This window comes from Thalassophryne amazonica, chromosome 6, assembly GCF_902500255.1.
Source record: "Thalassophryne amazonica chromosome 6, fThaAma1.1, whole genome shotgun sequence".
NCBI lineage: Eukaryota > Metazoa > Chordata > Actinopteri > Batrachoidiformes > Batrachoididae > Thalassophryne > Thalassophryne amazonica.
In genome coordinates this window covers 60896842-60918724 of record NC_047108.1, presented here as the reverse complement: position 1 = coordinate 60918724, position 21883 = coordinate 60896842, and the positions used below count along the sequence as shown (strand labels likewise).

At 43.2% G+C, this 21883-nt stretch overlaps 1 protein-coding gene across 2 annotated transcripts in view; it reads right to left on the bottom strand.

The window, feature by feature from the left end:
* Nucleotides 1-10435: 10435 nt before the first annotated feature.
* Nucleotides 10436-21883, bottom strand: part of kcnc4 (potassium voltage-gated channel, Shaw-related subfamily, member 4) — a 93627-nt gene continuing 82179 nt past the window's right edge. For both annotated transcript variants that reach the window (XM_034172268.1, XM_034172269.1), the window contains one exon: nt 10436-10506. In XM_034172268.1, the coding sequence (XP_034028159.1) occupies nt 10499-10506 (8 nt within the window). In that variant the 3' untranslated portion in view covers nt 10436-10498. The remainder of the gene's footprint in view (nt 10507-21883) is intronic.

The window sequence follows — 21883 nt, the reverse complement described above, 5'->3', positions numbered from 1 at the left end:
GGGGTTGTTCTTATTTTCTTCAATTAGTGATGAGTAGAAAGATGTCCTAGCTTTACGGAGGGCTTTTTTATAGAGCAACAGACTCTTTTTCCAGGCTAAGTGAAGATCTTCTAAATTAGTGAGACGCCATTTCCTCTCCAGCTTACGGGTTATCTGCTTTAAGCTGCGAGTTTGTGAGTTATACCACAGAGTCAGGCACTTCTGATTTAAAGCTCTCTTTTTCAGAGGAGCTACAGCATCCAAAGTTGTCTTCAATGAGGATGTAAAACTATTGACGAGATACTCTATCTCACTTACAGAGTTTAGGTAGCTACTCTGCACTGTGTTGGTATATGGCATTAGAGAACATAAAGAAGGAATCATATCCTTAAACCTAGTTATAGCGCTTTCTGAAAGACTTCTAGTGTAATGAAACTTATTCCCCACTGCTGGGTAGTCCATCAGAGTAAATGTAAATGTTATTAAGAAATGATCAGACAGAAGGGAGTTTTCAGGGAATACTGTTAAGTCTTCTATTTCCATACCATAAGTCAGAACAAGATCTAAGATATGATTAAAGTGGTGGGTGGACTCATTTACATTTTGAGCAAAGCCAATAGAGTCTAATAATAGATTAAATGCAGTGTTGAGGCTGTCATTCTCAGCATCTGTGTGGATGTTAAAATCGCCCACTATAATTATCTTATCTGAGCTAAGCACTAAGTCAGACAAAAGGTCTGAAAATTCACAGAGAATCTCACAGTAACGACCAGGTGGACGATAGATAATAACAAATAAAACTGGTTTTTGGGACTTCCAATTTGGATGGACAAGACTAAGAGTCTGTAGTGTCCTCAGTTCCCAAATACTCATTGAGTGTTGTTAGAAGGAAAGGTGATGCAACACAGTGGTAAACATACCACTGTCCCAACTTTTTTGAAACGCGTTGCAGGCATCCATTTCAAAATGAGCAAATATTTGCACAAAAACAATAAAGTTTATCAGTTTGAACATTAAATATCTTGTCTTTGTGGTGTATTCCATTGAATATAGGTTGAAGAGGATTTGCAAATCACTGCATTCTGTTTTTATTTACATTTCACACAACGTCCCAACTTCATTGGAATTGGGGTTGTAGTTATTCTGGTTTCTGGTCTCTGTCTTGTTCACAGTCCGGGGTCTGAGCTCCTTAAAGGGGTGACCAACAGTCATACTGTTGGAGTAGTTTTGTCTGGTCTGAGGTTGTCACAGACACAAAATGCATGTTGCATAAAAGTTATAGGTCAATTTTCTCTGCATTTTCACTTTGTCATCATCATCATCTTCAACCGCTTTTCCAGGTTCAGGTCGCGGGGGCAACAGTTCCAGCGGAGGACCCCACACTTCCCTTTTCCATGCCACATTGACCACTTCTGACTGGGGGATCCCAAGGCGTTCCCAGGCCAGTGTGGAGATATAATCTCTCCAACTAGTCCTGGGTCTTCCCTGGGGTCTCTTCCCAGATGGACGTGCCTGGAACACCTCCCTTGGGAGGCGCCCAGGAGGCATCCTTACCAGATGCCTGATCCACCTCAGCTGACTCCTTTCAACGCGAAGGAGCAGCGACTCTACTCCGAGCTTGCCACGGATGACCGAACTTCTCACCCTATCTCTAAGGGAGACACCAGCCACCCTCCTAAGGAAGCCCATTTTGGCCGCTTGTACCCGCGACCTAGTTCTTTCGGTCATGACCCAACACTCATGACCATAGGTGAGAGTAGGAAAGAAGATTGACCAGTAGATCGAGAGCGTCGCCTTTTGGGTCAGCTCCCTTTTCGTCACAACAGTATGGCAGAGCGAATGCAATACCGCCCCTGCTGCACCAATTCTCCAGCCAATCTCATGCTCCATCGTCCCCTCACTCGTGAACAAGACCCCGAGGTACTTGAACTCCTTCACTTGGGGCAAGGCCATATTCCCTACCCGGAGTAGGCAATCCATCGGTTTCCTGCTGAGAACCATGGCCTCAGATTTAGAGGTGCTGATCCTCAGCCGCTCTGACTGTTTGTGCGTATGCACCTAACAGTATTTCTGAGTATTTGGTCTTCTTGGAGTCCCTGAATGGAGTCCTGTATGGGGCTCCGGTGGGGGGCTCCATTGTTCTGCTGGGGGACTTCAATGCACACGTGGGCAATGACAGAGACACCTGGAAAGGTGTGATTGGGAGGAATGGCCTCCCTGATCTAAACTTGAATGTTCGTTTGTTATTAGACTTTGCTAGTTGTGCTAGTTGACTTGTCCTAGTTACGGACTGGCCATAACAAACACCATGTTCGAACATAAGGATGCTCCAAAGTGTACATGGTACCAGAGCACCCTAGTCCGAAGATCGATGATCAATTTTGTGATCGTATCATCTGATTTGAGGCCACATGTTCTGGACACTCGGGTGACACTCTGGCAGAGCTTCTCTAGTATTCCTGTGGAGGATGGGGGCATTGAACCAGAATGGGCAATGTTCAAAGCTTCCATTGCTGAAGCTGCAGCGGGGAGCTGTGGCCTGAAGGTTTTAGGTGCCTCAAGGGGCAGCAACGCTCGAACACCATGGTGGACACCGATGGTCAGGGAAGCCATCCGACTGAAGAATGAGTCCTTCCGGGATATGTTATCTAGGACTCCAGAGGCAGTTGCAAGGTACCAACAGCCCCGAAGGGCAGCAGCCTCTGCTGTGGGGGAGGCAAAGCAGCGGGTGTGGGAGGAGTTCGGGGCAACCATGGAGAAGGACTTTCGGTTGGCACCAAGGTGCTTCTGGCGGACTGTGAGGCACCTCAGGAGGGAAAAACGGGGAACCATCCAAGCTGTCTACAGTAAGGATGGGACTCTGTTGACCTCAACTGAGGATGTAATCCAGCGCTGGAAGGAACGCTTTGAGGATCTCCTGCATCAGACCGGAGCGCCATCTATAGTAGGGGCAGAACTGGAAGCTGATGGAGGATTGTCATCATTTTCCCTGGTGGAAGTCACTGAAGTAGTCAAACAACTCCGCAGTGGCAAGGCCCCCGGGGTTGATGAGATCTGTCCAGAAATGGAGTGGAGGGATGGTCTTGGATGAGACATCTCTTCAACATTGCGTTGAGGTCTGGGACAGTGCCTAAGGAGTGGCAAACTGGGGTGGTGGTACCACCAACTGCAGGGGCATCACACTACTCAGCCTCCCTGGTAAAGTCTACTCCAGGGTGCTGGAAAGGAGGGTTCGGCCGATAGTCGAACCTCTGGTTGAAAAAGAACAATGTGGGTTCCGTCCTGGTCGTGGAACAACTGACCAGCTCTTTACAAGGATCCTGGAGGGTGCCTGGGAGTATGCCCACCCCTTGTACGTGTTTTGTGTACTTGGAGAAGGCAGTTTCACTTTGTTTGCTGTATAATTTGCTCAAAAACTCAGAAAGTACGAGGGCTGTCCCTGGATGCAGGATTATTGTGTCATATTTTACCACTTTAATGTCCACCCTCACACGGGACTGCGCTGCCCAATTAAGTACCATCCCCCTCACAAATACTTGTACTTAGGTCACGTCACCATTTCTGTGTACATACATGCTTTGAGCTTGCATTAATGTGCTTATAATCATTGCTACTTTGATTACTTTGAGCACAGTACTTTTGAGAAAATCTCACTTTAATAAACAATGGATAAAAAATGGTTGAATTACTAGATTTAATTAAATATGAAATTTTTACAAACATGCTCAATGTTTAAAAATGTCCCATTTTAATGTCCAGTGAACACTGTGATGAGTACCTAAACTGTCAATGCCAAAGCAGCTGAATCTCATGTGAAAACAGTTATTTAGGAGACAGGAGTCAGTCTGCTTCCATCTTTACTCAGTCTGCTTTCATACCAACACACAGTGTGTGCTCTGATAGTCAAGCAGCGCTGATGACTCAGGCTCACGATGACATTTTGTCTCCCCCCATGTTGCACGGCACAATACATCAGAACACTGCCGTGCAGCAGCAACGCTGATAATCACGGTGAGCTCAGGTGTGTGTCTGCAGATTAGTGCGTGCAGCATCTCTTTGCATGTAACAAACATAAGGGGGAGATGGAGTACTAATAGAAGGGTCTGTCATCCCATATCTCCATGGAGACGTGTTCTGGGCTCCTTCTACACCTTGAGCTCATAACCATGAAGGGGAGACAGCTGTGGCCGCCAGGACAAAGATTTTACATCAACCTGGCTGCACGCGTGTCACCAAATCAAAGTAGATAAACAGCTGCAGCGTGACACGGCTACACACTGTGCTGGCAATAGGAAAAAAAAAAAAAAATGCCTTCCAAATCTGCAAATCAAATCAAAAACAGAAATCACACACACAAACAACAGCAGCAGGGGATGGAGAAATGGATTTTATTTGTAGAAACACATGCTTCTTTTATACAACAACTCCCCCACACACATACATCTGGCAGTGTGAGCTCAAGTCCAACATCATAACCTATACACAAAATATGAAAATATCAAAGTGATGTGCTTCTACACATTCAAATATAGACAAGAAAATGGAGAACAAAGGCTAAAAAGTTAAATAAGAACTATCAAAAAATAATCTTTCTGAGCTGCTTCACACATGGCGCCGCTTGTGTGGAATAAATAAAAAAAATAAAAACCAGCCGGTACCTGTGGAATCACATCGTGCTGCTTATGTGGAATAATAAAAAAAAAGAAAAGAAAAAGAGAAAAACACACCACCCGGGACGCAAACTCACACCTCTCAATATCTCTGATTCCCAGTCTTTACCACTGAGCTATAGAGCTATTCTTTGAAAGCTGCGGGAAGCTGCGTCATATCAGGGAGGACATGGAAGTATTACAAAAAAAATTTTTAAATCCCACATCATATAAAAAAAACTGCATTTATCAAGCGAGCAAGACAAATATGATCCGTCTGTTCCTCTGGTGATGACCCATGGTCACAGACATAGTCATGAAATGACAAATGAGAAGGAGTGTGCTCTGATGTCCACATCTACTGGTCAGGTGGATCCAGTCGGCCACACGCGTGTTATGCCCGACACACATCAGACGCCGCGTCATGTGGAACAGAGGTCACATGGGTGACATGACGGTCAGATCGGCCGCTGCGTGTTCTGATCTGATGGTCTGTTTCAACCTGAGGCGCTGTCAGTGTCTGCTCCGTGCGCGCGCTTGCTTGCTGCAGCTTGTCGCCACCACGGCGATATGTTTTTATGTCCACGTAAATACAGCAATCAGACACATGTGCCTCACAGTGGAAAGCTGTTAGTCCATCTGTCCAAACACAGTAGGTGTTGTCCAGCTAGAATATCCAGAATGACATATCACCACAGCTGCTTCTGTCGGAAGCCATGCCTCCCGTGAGTGGAGCGCACACACCCACATGTCAAGTGTGTGTGTTTGCAAAGTCACACTTGTGGGAAACTTAGACAAATTTCACAGCAGTACGACAGTGGTCGTCTGCAGTCTGTTGTCGTGTGAAGAGTGTGACTGGCCACACATTTTCTAAGTGCCATGCTAGTGGTGTTAGATGTTCGTGTGTCACCTAGAATTTGGCCAGCACCTGCCGCGAGAGGGTGCTATGGGTTCGCACACTTTGTCTTTCAGGCGTTTGTGTGCACAAATAGCTGTAGTAACAGGTGTACGAGGCGTTGGAGGAAGGGACAACATTACGCGGTTTGCACACAATTCCTGCATCATGCGCATTGCACTTCGTCCCTTAGGTTAGCACTGTTGCCTCACAAAAAAGAAGGTTGTAGGATTGATTCCAACCTGTGGTCTCTGTGTGGAGTTTGCATGTTCTCCCTGTATCTGCCTGGGTTCTCTCCGGATGCTCCGGCTTCCTCCCACATCCAAAGACATGCGGGTTTGGTGGACTGGAAACTGTAAAATTGTCTGTAGGTGTGCGTTTGGGTGCGAATGTATTTGTTTGTCTATATGTGACAGACTGGCATCCTGTCCAAGGTGTACCCCACCTCATGCCCTATGACTGATGGGACAGGCAAACAAGAAAGAATGAGTCTATAATGCCCACAATGGCATAACCTTTTTTCCCTAAAGGGAATCCTTCACCAAAATGTCCATAGCTAATTGCTTCAGACAGAACCTTTTCACATTTCTGGTACTTGTTTTTTCAGAACTTTAACAGGAATATAATCAAAAATGAGTGCAATGAAATGTCACAACTTTTGCAACATCTCAGTGTGCTTCCCTCTGAAACATTAATAGGCATCTCTGCCACTCTTACTTCCTCTTTTCCCACAGCAGATGCGGCTGACAGTGTCATTCTCACTTCATCTTCCCCATAATCAGAGAGGTGACACTGAGCAAAAACAGGATTCAGCTGTTTTCAGTTGAGCATGTAGAACATCGTGACCTCACATGAAGTTCAACAGTTAAACACTTTGTTCAAACAATCACTTATTTAAAAAACAAAAAGTCACTCTAACGACAACTTCAATTATAAACTTTATCGCTTGCTGTATGTCTCTTATTAGTTTTGGGATTCTTCAGCAAAAGTCATTCTGGGCCAGTGCAGAATCAGCCACACTCAACCCAGGTTACCGTCTCAGTCTCCAAGACATCCAGAAGGTCACAACTGGGTGACATTATGCAACGCTTTTTTTCTTCCACCTGGCAGGTATTGGCGGAAGCAGCCCCTAATTATATCAGCCGACTCTGTATTTGTCTCACTCTGGTGGCGATTCCTTGTCGCTTCATCTTTGGGCTGCATATCACAGCGACGTATGGGCTTCTTGTGGGGTGAGGGACTCAGGTACAACCCCAATAAAGTTGGGACATTGTGTAAAATGTAAATAAAAACAGAATACAATGATTTGGATGGACCAGAAAAAGGTGTTTTGCCCTCTTCAGGTCGGTGGAGTGTCCTTGCCTCAAGTGGAGGAGTTTAAGTATCTCGGGGTCTTGTTCACGAGTGAGGGATGGATGGAGCGTGAGATCGATAGACGGATCGGTGCAGCGTCTGCAGTGATGCGGTCGTTGTATCGGACTGTCGTGGTGAAGAGAGAGCTGAGTAGAGGGGCAAGGCTCTCGATTTACCGATCAATCTACGTTCCGATCCTCACATATGGTCATGAGATTTGGCTCATGACCGAAAGAACGAGATCGACTCCGAGCTCCTCCCGAGTGACCAAGCTCCTCACCCTATCTCTAAGGGAGCGCCCAGCCACCCTACGTTCCGATCCTCACCTATGGTCATGAGATTTGGCTCATGACTGAAAGAACGAGATCGCAAGTACAAGCGGCCGAGATGAGTTTCCTCCGTAGGGTGGCTGGGCGCTCCCTTAGAGATAGGGTGAGGAGCTCGGTCACTCGGGAGGAGCTCGGAGTCGAGCCGCTGCTCCTCCACGTCGAAAGGAGTCAGTTGAAGTGGCTCAGGCATCTTTTCTGGATGCCCCCGGACGCCTCGCTGGAGAGGTGTTCCGGGCACGTCCCATTGGGAGGAGGCCCCGTGGAAGACCCAGGACACGCTGGAGGGACTACATCTCTCGGCTGGCTTGGGAACGCCTTGGGGTCCCCCCGGAGGAACTGGGGGAGGTGTGTGTGGATTGGGAGATCTGGGCGGCTTTGCTTGAGCTGCTGCCCCCGCGACCCGACTCCAGATAAAGCAGAAGAAAATGGATGGATAGATGGATGGATGATTTGGAAATCCTCCAACCTATATTCAACTGAATACACCACAAATACAAGATATTTAATGTTCAAACTGATAAACTTTATTGTTTTTGTGCAAATATTTGCTCATTTTGAAATGGATGCCTGCTACACATTTCGAAAGAGCTGGGACAGTGGCATGTTTACTACTGTGTTACATCACCTTTCCTTCTAACAACACTCAATAAGCATTTAGGAACTGAGGACAATTGACTGAGGATTGTTGAAGCTTTGTAGGGTGAATTCTTTCCCATTCTTGCTTGATGTATGACTTCAGTTGTTCAACAGTCCGGGGTCTCCGTTGTCATATTTTGTGTTTCATAACGCGCCACACATTTTCAGTGGGCGACAGGTCTGGACTGCAGGCAGGCCAGTCTAGTACCCGCACTCTTTTACAACGAAGCCACACTGTTCTAACACGTGCAGAATGTGGCTTGGCATTGTCTTGCTGAAAAAAAGCAGGTACGTCCCTGAAAAAGTCATTGCTTGAATGGCAGCATGTGTTGCTCCAAAACCTGGATGTACCTTTCAGCACTAATGGTGCCATCACAGATGTGTAAGTTGCCCATGCCATGGGCACTAACACACCTCCATACCATCACAGATGCTGGCTTTTTAACAACAACGTGGATGGTCTTTTTCCTTTTTCATGGCCTTTTTGTCCGGAGGACACAACGTCCATGATTTCCAAAAACGATTTGAAACGTCGACTCAGACCACAGCACACTTTTCCACTTTGCGTCTGTCCATTTCAAATGAGCTCAGGCCCAGAGAAGGCGGTGGCGTTTCTGGATGTTGTTGATGTATGACTTTCGCTTTGCATGGTAGAGTTTTAACTTGCATTTGTAGATGTAGCAACAAACTGTGTTAACTGACAATGGTTTTCTGAAGTGTTCCTGAGCCCACACAGTAAGATCCTTTACACAATGATGTCAGTTTTTAATACAGTGCTGCCTGAGGGATCGAAGGTCACGGGCATTCAATGTTGGTTTTTGGCCTTGCCGCTTACGTGTAGAAAGTTCTCCAGATTCTCTGAATTTTCTGATTATATTATGTACTGTAAATGATGGAATCCCTAAATTCCTTGCAATTGAACATTGAGAAACATTGTTCTTAAAATGTTGGACTATTTTTTCACGCAGTTCACAAAGTGGTGATCCTCGCCCCATCCAACAGCTGAGCCTTTTGGGGATGCTCCTTTTATACCCAATCATGACACTCACCGGTTTCCAATCAGGTGTCCTTTGAGCATTCATCAACTTTCCCAGTCTTTTGTTGCCCCGTCCCAACTTTTTTGAAATGTGTTGCAGGCATCCATTTCAAAATGAGCAAATATTTGCACAAAAACAACAAAGTCTATCAGTTTGAACATTAAATATCTTGTCTTTGTGGTGTATTCAATTGAATATAGGTTGAAGAGGATTTGCAAATCATTGTATTCTTTTTATTTACATTTTACACAAAGTCCCAACTTTATTGGAATTGGGGTTGTATGTAGGTCTTGTCACTTCTTCCTTCTCCTGACGTCGCTTTCTTTTGGCCTCTGCTCTATTTTATTCCCACCGTCACTCCTGACGTGGGATTTGAGTCATGGACCTCCGTTAGAAAGTCATCTGTCCCTGGTTTTGACATTATCCTAGTGGACCTGGAACTGTCCTCTCAGACTGGATGACGTACGAAGAATTCTGGGCATTTTTGTTAACAGCTGAACAATTTTAAGTGTTTGTCTAATCCTAGTTCACAGTCATAGTTTTGCTGTAGAAACCAATATTTACATGTGCCACTATCGTTGCTGTGTTCTTACATTGCAGAAAACAGCATGTATGAGAGTGAAGCTTCCAGAGTTCAAAAGCAACTCATGTGAACCATATCTGTACACATTTCTGGGTGATTCTTAGACTACAGGCACTTATGTTCTTTGATCATATTGTATGAAAAACAGAAAAAAGGGGAAATTTCACACTTTTATAGGTTATCTTTACAATGAAAGTGTGTTAAGAAATTTGTTCTAGTAGTCTATGATGACTTTTTCACCTTTATTATATGCAAATACTGCCGTTTTGTGCTTGTCCCACACCCAGACTTTTGATCTTCAATGATAAAAATGAATGGTAAAGAAACGTTTTTTTCTAATGTTTTAAAATATCAGTAAAATAATCAATAATAATTGGGGTATTCAATGTCATACAACTGTTGTGATTTTTTTTAAACAAAATGTAGTTGTCCCACACTATTGCCGTAATTTCCACCACAACACTGTAATGTCCCTAAACAGTTTGTATGAAAGATTGTTTGGGTAGTTTCTATGGAGATAAACAGTGACATCAGAGCACATGTATATAGCACCAAATCACAACAAACAGTTGCCCCAAGGCGCTTTATATTGTAAAGCAATGGTGTGGTGGAAATTACATTTACAAGGCCAATACTGCCCGTAGTTAAAGAATCACCCTTCTACACAAGTCACATTTGCAAATACTCATGAGCCAAATTGTTCGTTAAAACAGTCATGTCAGATGCAAAAAAAAGCTAAAATACGTCCACTAAAATGTCCAGTTTTTAAAATACATACATTGCTAGTTCATGCAATACATGCAAAATATTTTGTAAAGGCTAAGTGATGTGATAAAATTTCAGATGTACAACAAAAAACAAAGACCTTGTGTGGAATTAAAAACAAAATGTTGTGCACTTCACTCAGGAGAAGGAACACGTGCTGCAGCCCTGTGCAGCACACAGTAGACTTCAAGCTCCTTCTCTTATTTTGCAGCCAATCAGCATCAGGTCAGAGTGGTGAACTCTTAGTGTATTTTCCAGAAGTCAGAATTTCTTTACAGCTCTGTTAGAAAACACAAGAGGACACAAAGACAGTCTTTTTTTTTTCCACTAATAAAACCAGAAGGAACAGACTTTGACACAACATCTCAGCTGGAAAAACTACTTTAAAAGGACCAAATGAACCTGCAGCCTGCTGTACTTTAAATATGTATTTTGTATTCTCCTAAACAGTTGGGCCCCAAGCATCTTGGATCTTATTCTACCTAAGGGTTGGATAAGTAAAAATACCAGCTGACCAATGGCCACGGGGGTGGAGGGTGACAGTACACTCTTGTTCTGACATAAAATCCTGTCAGCATCCTTCTGCTCAGAAGACTCCTTGACTCACTTAAGCCCCTTTCACACCGCTCCTGCTTCGAGTTACGTCATGACGACGGCAAGCTGATGCAACCTAGTGCCGAGCTGATGCAGCCTTACGTGAGGGACACAAAAGGCAACATGAAATGGACACAAAAAATTAAACATGTTTAATTTTCTCTGTGTTGAGCATGGTACGCAGAAAGGAAGTAGTTTTCTTGCAAGCTGAAGCAACTTAGCGTGACTGGATGCCACACCCACACAATATAACACTACCCGATGCCAATTTATGATTCCTGCTGTGCTCCATTGTTGCCGAGCTATAAATCCTGCAGGATTGTTGTTGAACTTCTTATACCATGTACACAATGCAGTAAAACTATACCACTCAAAAAGCACATGTGAACAATTAAAAGATTGCAGCCTGGCTGCAGCTCCTCATGTTCACCTCAAGTTTTTCACGACTGTTAAAGTCCACTGAGTCCTGTTCACAGACTGATTGTCAGTGACAGGACATGTCCACATCCAACTCCTCACGGATGACAGCTGCAGATCGGTGGTCACAGGAAGAATGATAAACTTAACAGAAATCAGAGCGCACACCTGCAGTGCTGCACAAGAAGAAATACACGAGGTCTGTTAAAGTATCGGACCTTTTTATTTTTTGCAATAACCTTATGGATTTGAATGACGTGTGATTGCATCAGCCAAGCTTGAACCTTCGTGCGCATGCATGAGTTTTTTCACGCCTGTCGGTTGCGTCATTCGCCTGTGAGCACGCTTTGTGGGAGGAGTGGTCCAGCCCCTCCGCGGATTTTCATTGTCAGGAAAATGGCCGAGCGACTGCCGCTTTGTTGCATCAAATTTTTTCAGAAACTGAGAGACAGCCAGGTGGAAACCATTCAGAAACTTCAGATGGCTTTCGGTGAAGATCTTATGGGCATCACACAGATTAAGGAGCATTACAACCAGATTAAAGACGGCCCACAGTGGCTGAGGGTGCACCGCACTTCGAGCGGCCATCGACAGGCTGAAAAATGTCCTTTAACAGTGGAATGTGCCGGAAAAGTGCTGATGTCCACCTTTTCTGCCATTTCTCTGGTAGTCAGACGACGTCCCGGATCAACACAGCATTCAGTTTGGAAATGATCTGGTCGTTTCAGCCTGTCGATCGCCGCTCGGAGCGCGGCGCAGCCTGCGCCATTGTGTGCCGTCTAAACCGGCTGTACCACTCTTTAATCTGTGTGATGCCCATAAAATCGTCCCTGAAAGCCATCTGAATTTTCCGAATGGTTTCCACCTGGCTGTGTCTCAGTTTCTGGAAAAATTTGATGCAGCGCTGCTCCAGCCGTTCAGACATTTTCCTCACAATGAAAATCCGACGAGGGGGGTGGACTCAAAGCCTGCTCACAGGCGAATGATGCAACCAACGGGCGTGAAAAAACTCACGCATGCGCACGAAGATTCAAGCTTGGCTGATGCAAGCGCAAGTGATTCAAATCCATAAGGTTATTGCAAAAAAATAAAAAGGTCCGATACTTTTCTAACAGACCTAGTAAACTGGAAGAGAAAGCAAAGCACACACCTGCTCATTTTACAGGCTGCCTGCAGCTGAGCTCCTCTGCGCTCTCACCCCCTCAAGCTTCACCCCCCCCCCCACCCCACCTGATGCAGACATTCCTGCGTTATTAGTATCTAATAACGCATAACATTCCTGCGTTATTAGATACTAATAACGCAGGAATGTCTGCATCAGTTGCATGCAGCATACGCAACCTGAAGCATATGCAACATGAAGCAGGCCTAGTGTGAAAGGGGCTTTAAGTGCCTGTTTGAGCCGCTACTGATGGCCTGACAGCCACTCCAGTCCATCTACTGGAAGACGGGGCTCCACCCAAAACAGCAGAAAATAGGGAGAGTATCCTGTAGTAGAATGAGGCGTGGCATTATAGGCATAGAGTAACTCGGGAAGATACTTGGGCCATTGCTTTTTCTTCTTGGGGTAAAATGTCCTGAATAAATCGTGAAGCGTTCGGTTGTATGTCACACTGAGCATTTCCTTGTGGTCTGTAAAGAGTTGTACTCGTTTTCCTAACACCATACAGCTTACACAGCTCCATCACAACTTCACTCTCAGTTTTGACCTTGGTCCGAGTGCAATCTCTCGGGCACTCCATACTTCATGAACCACTCTCAATATGAGCCAACACCCCCAGCCCAGGCCTCGGTTTCAACCAGATATGTTCATCCAACAGGTTCATGACTTGGCCACGGAAAAAGTGATGCTCAGATGACAACAACAAACCCCCAGGTAAAGGGGCACTTACAGGCTCCAACAGCAGCAAGGGGCCATTATCCTCCACAGTCTCCGGGCACCTTGCCATGACTGTACTAGCTGCCAAGATCCTTCCCAGCTACCCTAGCAAATGAGAGTCTATCTGCTACATTCGCAATCTGAACTTGCTCGAAAGCCTCTCCCCAACTTGAATAAAGTTCACCTTTCAAAGTGGTGTCAAACTCAGTGTGTACTAATTCTCTACATCAGTGGTTTTCAAACTGTGAGGCGCACCCCGGGGAGGAATGGGTATCACGAACTGGTTCTTTTCGATAATCATTAAGAAATGATTCGATCCACCGACACCAATCGCCTTTTTGCTCAATGATTCCCTTATCAGTCCTTCAGAGCGGCCGTTATTTTTGAGGGTCTTTTCTCAAGAAAATGATCATTTCTTTTCGTTGATTATAGACCCTGCAGCAGGTCTGTAATCAACCACTTCTGTAACAGCTCCACTTTGAAGCTTGAAACAACGAGGCAGTGCTCTGATCCACTGCTTCGTTGGTTCATTACTTCGCTGCTTTTCAGAAGCAATAAGTCCACTTCTTAACCCCTATCAAAGCCATTTAAAAATGTCATTTGTGAGTCAGCTTTTTTGCAGATTAAAGTCACTAACTGGGACTCTTGTGTTGTTGCAGGCAAGAAACGAGAATCGTCCTCTGTTCCATTTGCATAGCTCCAAACGCTGCACTGCTCTGCCGAGCCAAGTTAGAGTCTGGCTGGAATGAATAATTTCAAAGTGAATCACCGTTTAAATCAAATGACACCTCTTTCCAAACATTGTAACACAGACAATAGATTAAAACATTTATTCCTCCAAAAATGAGCTGTCCTGTGTTCTTTATGAATTACCTTGATGTTGACGTGCAGTACAGCCGGCTGTTAGAGCTCAGCTCAGAAGTATGGAGTGACATTCATGCCATTAATGTCTGAAAGGAAATGCTTTTGACAAAAACTACAGATTTTGTATATGTCCAGAGTTTAAGGATTCAGTGACCAATTTCATATTTATTTACTTTAAGACTCAATAAAATGTTACTGACATAGAAAACCTGTAAAGCCTACTTTTAGTACACAGAAAATTCACAGGAGGTATTGATAAGCAGGGCTGTGAAATGAAAATTGTGAAATCCGAGGAAAATTCGCAGGGGGTCTGCCCCCCCAAGGAGCCAGGGTCTTGGGCCTTGTGGAGCCCCAGAAACCAAATTAAATTTTCATCTACTGATACATTTTCAACATCTCCTGGAAGAACAAATCTCAAAATTAGTGCATATTTAAATGATCCTCGATTCAACCTTTCATAACAGAATATGACATGGAAGTAGGACCTGGAATGATTTTCCTTTTAATTGTAAACCAAATTATGCATTAACTCAGAACAATTAAACTACATGAAATTCATGAAGACTGAAAAGACTGTTAAACCATGTCTAAAACCACAGCTAAAGCTTGTAGAATATTAAAAAATCTGGGTAAAATATCAATAACATACCTAACAATAAAAAGCCACACATTCTTGTGTAAATTCCTGTAAATCCACTCAAAGCCACGTCTTTTTTCCCATGAAAAAAGTCTACATTAATAAAAACTAATTTACATTGTTGTGTAAATTCATGTAGCCTAAATTCATTCAAAGCCACAATGTCTTTTTTTCAATCAAAGAAAGTCTAGATTAATGAAAGAAAAAAAGGCACATAATCTTTTCTGAAATCCTGTTTGAACAGCACAATGTTTATTTTCCAGAGAGAGATAAAAATTCTTACCAGTTCGCTTTTCCCGTTTATCTTTCAGGTGTGTTCATGAAGCCAGCAACAATTCCACGGATTCTTGTCCTTATCAGACTTTTTCAAACAGTCTTTCTCGCCATCTTCGCTCTGTCTGATGTCGCTCCGTGACACAGACATGCTGCAAAATTCTTCTTTTAAAACTTGAAAGTTCTAAAAGTTTGCGATGTCCACATGCTACGTTCAGCTAGCTTCGCACAGGAGCCACACAGCGTCACCGCAGCAACCAACCAGTCCCACTTTACGACAACTGTTGTAACAGCCAGGCTTTGAGTGGCATTTATTTTCCTCGAAACTCCGCGGATCCGAGGAAATTGATTTGTATCTGTAACACACAGATCAGTGTCCGCGGACTTATAAAACGTGCATGATGTCATAAAAAAAGAGAATGCTTTGCGATAAACATTTTAAAAACTCAGTAACGATCACAATTAAAGAGTACAACACTGACACTCCCGCACCCCTCCCCATGATGAAATCTGCGGAATTCCGCGGAGTTTTCACAGCCCTGATAAGGGATTCGAATCGATAGATAAAATCTTTATCAATATCCATCCCTTATTATTTATGTTAAAATGTGTTAGTTATGCCAAAGATGTTTAAAAGTAAAAAAAAAAAAAAGATGTCTGAAGAGGGCATAAAATGTGAAAGAACAGAAAGTTCTTTAAAAACATGTTTACAAAGGCTGTAATATGTGTAAATGCACAGACAGTTCCTTAAAAACACACAAATACTTTTAAAATGTGTTTAAGATGCGTAAAAGAATAATTGTGTGTATCTGTGTTGGTGGGGGGGGGGGGGGGGCAGCTATACATTTGTTCTGGGGGGGAGCTCACTCTCCCACACTTTGAAAACCCCTGCTCGACATCATTTGATCACATTCATGCCTATAAGGCCTGGAACAGAAGAAGAGTGCACTGAATCTTTAACAATAAGAAAACCCCGCATGCAGACAGCTAAACCCATGACCTCCACCTCAAGCTCTACATAGTCCAAATAGGGTATATTTGACACATTAACTGCGGCCATATTTAACTACTCAAAGGCGGGCTGAATGCTCTGATCTTCCAATGACCAGTGCTTTCTAAAGAAGCTCAGATTGTAATGACCTGACGGCCAGTATCAAGCAAGCAGGTAACAGCAACCCCCTGGAATTTCACCTCAACAGTTTTACAGTCTTCTACTGCACGCTCCAAGATTGTACTGCTGTCCAGCACTGCATTTGTTGAACCAGCTACCTCCCCTCAAGTTGTTTGACTCATAACTAGGTATCGAGAACCAGTTCTTTTCAAGACTCGTTAAGAAATGATTCGAGCCACTGACATCAATAGCCTTTTTGATTAACAATTCCCTTATTGGTCCTTCAGAGCGGCCGTTGTTTTTGAGGGTGTTTGTTGGGAAAATGATCATTTCTTTACATTGATTGCAGACCCTGCAGTGGGTCTGTAATCAATCACTTCTGTCCCTGCTTCAACTTTGAAGCTTGAACCCATGAAGCAGTGCTCCGACCCGCTGCTTCGTTAGTTTTCTGCTTTGCTGCTTTTCAGAAGTGGAAAGTCCACTTCTTAACCCCTCTCAAAGCCATTTAAAGATGTCATCCTGAGTCGTTGCGTGGATTAAAGTCACTAACTAGGACTCATCTTGTTGCAGTCAAGAAACAAGAATTGTCCTCCGTTTCGTTCGCATAGCTCCCAACGCTGCACTGCTCTCTGAAGTTATTAATTTCGACTGGACTCTAACTTGACTTGGCAAAGTGAATCACCGCTTGACACCTCTTTCCAAACAAACTAGAATCGACTAAAACGTTTTTTTCTTCCCAAAATGAGAAGTCCTGTGTTCTTCATGAATTACATTGATGTTAACTGTAAGAGCTCAGAGGTATGGAAAGACATTTATGTCAATGTCTGAAAGAAAATGCTTTTGACAAAAACTACAGATTTTGTTTATTCCTATTTATGTCCAAAGATCAAGGATCCAGTGACCAATTTTATATTTATTTACTTTAAGACTCAATAAAATGTTGTTGACATAGAAAACCTGTAAAGCCTACTTTTAGTACACAGAAAATTCACAAGATGTATTGATAAGGGAATTGGATTGATAAAATCTTATCAATACCGATCCCTAATAATAACCGAGGGTGGCAGTTTTCCCTTTCCTTCGCCAGCTGGATTTTGGACCTGTTTGGTCTGTGGACACTTCCCTGCTATATGCCCACTTCCACCACACTTGAAACAAATGGGTTGACCATCAGACGTGACCGTAACCCAGCCGGAGATTTTGGCCTCCTGATGGGTCTGTAAGGTTCTACACATCTCACTTACAGTGCTAGCTAGTTCAGCCAAGGTTTTACTGAGTTCCACTAACCATGCCTCTTGATCTGCAACAGCTTTTTGAAACCTTATCTAATATGACACATTGCTCATTATGCACTTTAATCACTGAACATTGTGATTCTATATTGTCAGACTGAGCCGGGTGATTCCTTTCAACTCTGGAAGGATAAGACTTGCCGTCTTCTATCTCCCAAAGGAGGGCTGCATTCCTCACCTCTAGTAAATGAAAGTCAGGTTTATCCCCAACCATTTTCCTGAGGTCACGTCTGAGAGCTGCATCCCTCAAACCCTCAATAAACTGGTCTCAAAGGACAGTTTTCTCATCAGCTACTACATTTACAGACTATTACACTATGGAGTCCAAGCTCTGTGACAACGCATGGAAGTAATCACAGAGGTCTCCTGTCTGTTTGCAGTTGTATAAGGACTGCAAAATCTGTGCAGTGCTATATTTTCCCCCAATATAATTTACAATAACTTTACTAATTTAAGAATTTCATTTAAAAAAAAACCAAATTGGCAGTAATCTTTAGAATTTGAAAATACAAAAACCCCTTGGTAAAATAAAATTCACAAAAGGCAGTACACACAATATGATAAAAGAAAATATGGCAAATGTTCCAGCGATTTCTCAACCGCCACACTGGGCACACTGAAGGCGACACGTGTAGCATATTGACCTTGTTACCCAGCTGAGGACATGGCAGCCCTGGCATGCCCAAGGAAAGGCCACACCCATCAACAGCTTCAACAAAATACCATCTCATTAAAAACATTAATAAACCACCTCTAAAATGACCTACATCTTCCAACCAACTTCAGGCATATTTACCTTCACCTGTAACACCAAAGCCAACCATTACCGTCCACCACATGTCCCCAGCTTCTCCCAGACATGAACTAAATGCCAAGCCTGAACACACCTGAATAAATCAGGATGGCATTAGGATGCACCTGGCAAGGTCTGGGCAGAGTCATCAGCTCACGCAAGCACAACACTGCCACCTCCTGGCCGCCATTTGTAGCACCAGGCTACTGACTGCACCCCTTCGTAAACACCATTAAAGATATAAAACTACAACTTTGCTACATTAAAAAATTAAATGAAGCTAACCACATAAAACATGACATATCTTGTGTTCATGCTGTCTGCAATGACACAAAAGTCAAAATAAACATGCAGACCACTGCACTTGGATTTTTTGTGTGTGTGTGTGTGTGTGTGTGTGTGTGTGTGTGTGTGTGTGTGTGTGTGTGTGTGTGTGTGTGTGTGTGTGTGTGTGTGTGTGTGTGTGTGTGTGTGTGTGTGTTTGCATGTTAAATTTGCATTTTCCATATCATTGCAACTTTATCTGATTTGGGGTGGTACACAAAAAACAAGAGCAATCAGATTTTTCTGACGTCCATCAATCCGGATCACGTCTAAAATTCAGTGAAACGTCCATGCCTTAATATCTATCTGTGGTGAAAATTTAGTGAGAATCCGTGAAGCAGTTTTGACATAATCCTTCAAATCTATTAAAGTGAAATCTTGATCCAGAATCCGGATCACCTCCAAAATGTAATGGAGTCTTCCATGGCCCAATATGTATCCATGGTGAAAATGTGGTGAGAATCCGTGAAGTGGTTTTGACATAATCCTTCAAAGCCTGTACAAAGTGAAATCCTGAGCCAGAATCTGGATCCGCAAGACCCCCAAAATTCAGTGGAGTCTTCCATACCCTAACATCTATCTGTGGTGCAAATTTGTTGAGAATCCATGAAGTAGTTTTGAATATGGCCCAATATGTATCCATGGTGAAAATGTGGTGAGAATCCATGAAGCAGTTTTGATGTAATCCTTCAAAGCCTATATAAAGCGAATCTTGATCCAAAATCCGGATCACCTCCAAAATGAAGTGGAGTCTTCCATGCCATAATATCTAACTCTATTCTTAAGCTGCGCTAACACTTGCGTGACTTCCGCTGTGTTCTCAGCTGGATGCTGTGCTTTGTTCCACCGCCTGCCATGCGCTCTGCACTGGACGCCGCTTATATAAAATAATTATTTTGTAGCGAATTAATTATTTTCTCTGCGAGTTGTCTGTTGAAAATGGCTCTAATCGCTTCCTGAATCACAGAGGACTGCTCCAGCAGCGCCGTTCATGCGCACTGAATGAGCTGGAAAAAACATTTGGAGCCATCTATAAAGGTAGTTGTCATGTTTACATTGTCATGGCTTGGTAAAACAGTTGCATGTTCTTTCCTTCTTGTCTGAAGCTGTTAAAGTATGTTTATGACAGATTTAACATCTCGTTATAATCCTTCAGACGAGCTGCACTCTGATGCGATCCACTAATGCAACCACCAACCAACCTCTGTTCACTTCATCTTTACTCCACTTGACAAGCTGCATGTCGTTTGATGAGCAGATTGCGCCACATAGCACGACATGTATGCGTGAAAGATTTTTGAACATTTCAAAATTCTCTTTGCGCAACTGCACTTTTAAGGTGCACTGACACTTGCATGACTTTGATTCATGCACTTGCATGACCTGTGTCATGCAGGAGAGTAAACAAATTAATAAGTAATTTTATGTAATGTAATAAGGGGCGTTGTCTTCTTAACTGCACAGTGATTAAACACAAATGCGGTTTGGTACACTTTGGCTTTTTGGTCCTTAGTTTGAAAGAAAAAAGTTAACCAATTCCATTTATTCCAAGTTTCTGGACAGAGGGGTGCAGGCTGGTGTCCAGTCCAGTGGCCTTAACAGATCTATGTTCAAACACAGTAGGCTGACCCCACCTCCTACAGAAAGGAGACACAGGAGCTGACAGCAGAAAACAAAACGGAGATGTTTAAAAAAAAATGACATTTGAATGCATAGTGCATCCCTCCAGGGACGCATACTTTTGTGCACTGTAGGAGTGATGAGCATTCTGCAGCATTCTACATGCAAATGATGGTATTTCGTACACATCTTTACCACCAATTAATTTCATCTTCATCTCGTATTGTGACTGTGGTTCACGGCTTTATCCATCTCTATATCTAATGGCTGTCTCAAAAGTTTTGCAACGCTTTTGTGAAATTTCGCTGTCTGAGCATGTAGAACGTGTGCTTCCGCGATCTCTTTTTTACTTACTAATGCCTCTGAGTTGAAGCTGGAGAAAAAATGAACAAAAAGGCAAGTCAAAAGTACTGAGGACTATGCAGGGTGAACACAGGGAGCAGGTACTTAGAAATGGAGAAAACACAGGAGCAAAGGTGAGGCGCAAACACAGGTTGGCATAATCAATGAACTGGCACTGACTGACAAACAAGGAAGTGCTTAAATAACAGGTGGAATTAACAACAGGTGGATAAACGAGAGGGCGGAGCTTAAGGTTGACATGAAAGGAACAGAGTGCAGAGATACAAACTAACTGAACAGACAAAATCTGGTGTAAGGATAATCATAACAATAAAACAACAGGAGAGAAATAAATAAAATACAATAACTGAAGAAGAGGAGAAATCATAAAACCACAAACCAACATAGAACTCACGAGATGAAGTGCAAGAGTGAAAGAACAACATAAGATAAGGAAGTAAACAGAACACAAAGACTAAAAATAACGAACACAGAAAAGCAATGTGTAAACTCAAACGTGTGAAGGGAGTGCAAATGGAAGACACAACACTACTCAGGTGAGGGTGCAGGGGTGGAACATGAGGGACCAGCCCACCAGGAAACTGAATCTATACAGAAAACTAGACTAAATGAACACATATACAAAATAATAACACTTAAAGAATTCACCAACATCCGAATACATACAAAACAAATAACATCAAGACAATGAAAACCCAAAGAAATGACAAACCCAAACACCCCAGTCAGGAGGGCCACTGGGCAGAACCACAACAGCATGACCTGATTAAGAGGTAAGAAGGTTTTATCAGCACTTTTTATGTCATGTATCATCAGAAAGAGACTTAATTTGCATTTGGTATTTGTTGTTAACGTGGCGTGGGTTTTTAGCTGTTTTTAGTTTAACCACAGCGAGGACACTCACAGAGAGGCACAGGGTTTTAAAGAAAAGTGTAAAAATGTCTTTGAAAAGATCACTGCAGGTGTGCTGTCATCACCACAGTTTGAGGCACAGAGGACGAGGACAACTGTTTTTTTTTTTTCCAACTTGGCTGAAAAAAAATCTGCTGCACAAAACAGTGGATGAACAGCTTGTAGCATCAAATACTAAAAGTGACCGAAGTGGGCTGGCTATCCACTCTATTTTTTCAATTGACCTTGATCAACGTATTGGGCACCCCTGCACTAGACAGTCAACACAGAACCAAAGCATACTGCTGCACATCTTCACTTGGCTAAATACAACATATTTATCTGGTCCAAACATTTTATCTGAATTTTAGGCTACATTTTTATGTACAATGTAGTGCCAAAAGTCTGCTAACACAAATATTTCTCCATACCCTAATTTCCTTTTTCCATACTTATCCAAACCTGGAAATTACTAAAATCAAATTCCATACTTTTCTATACTGCATAGGAACCCTGCATGATTGTTTATCCATAGGTGTACTTTGCTCCAGACAAAAATGCAGTGGCCTAAGGACTAAAATTTTATTTGGATCATACCA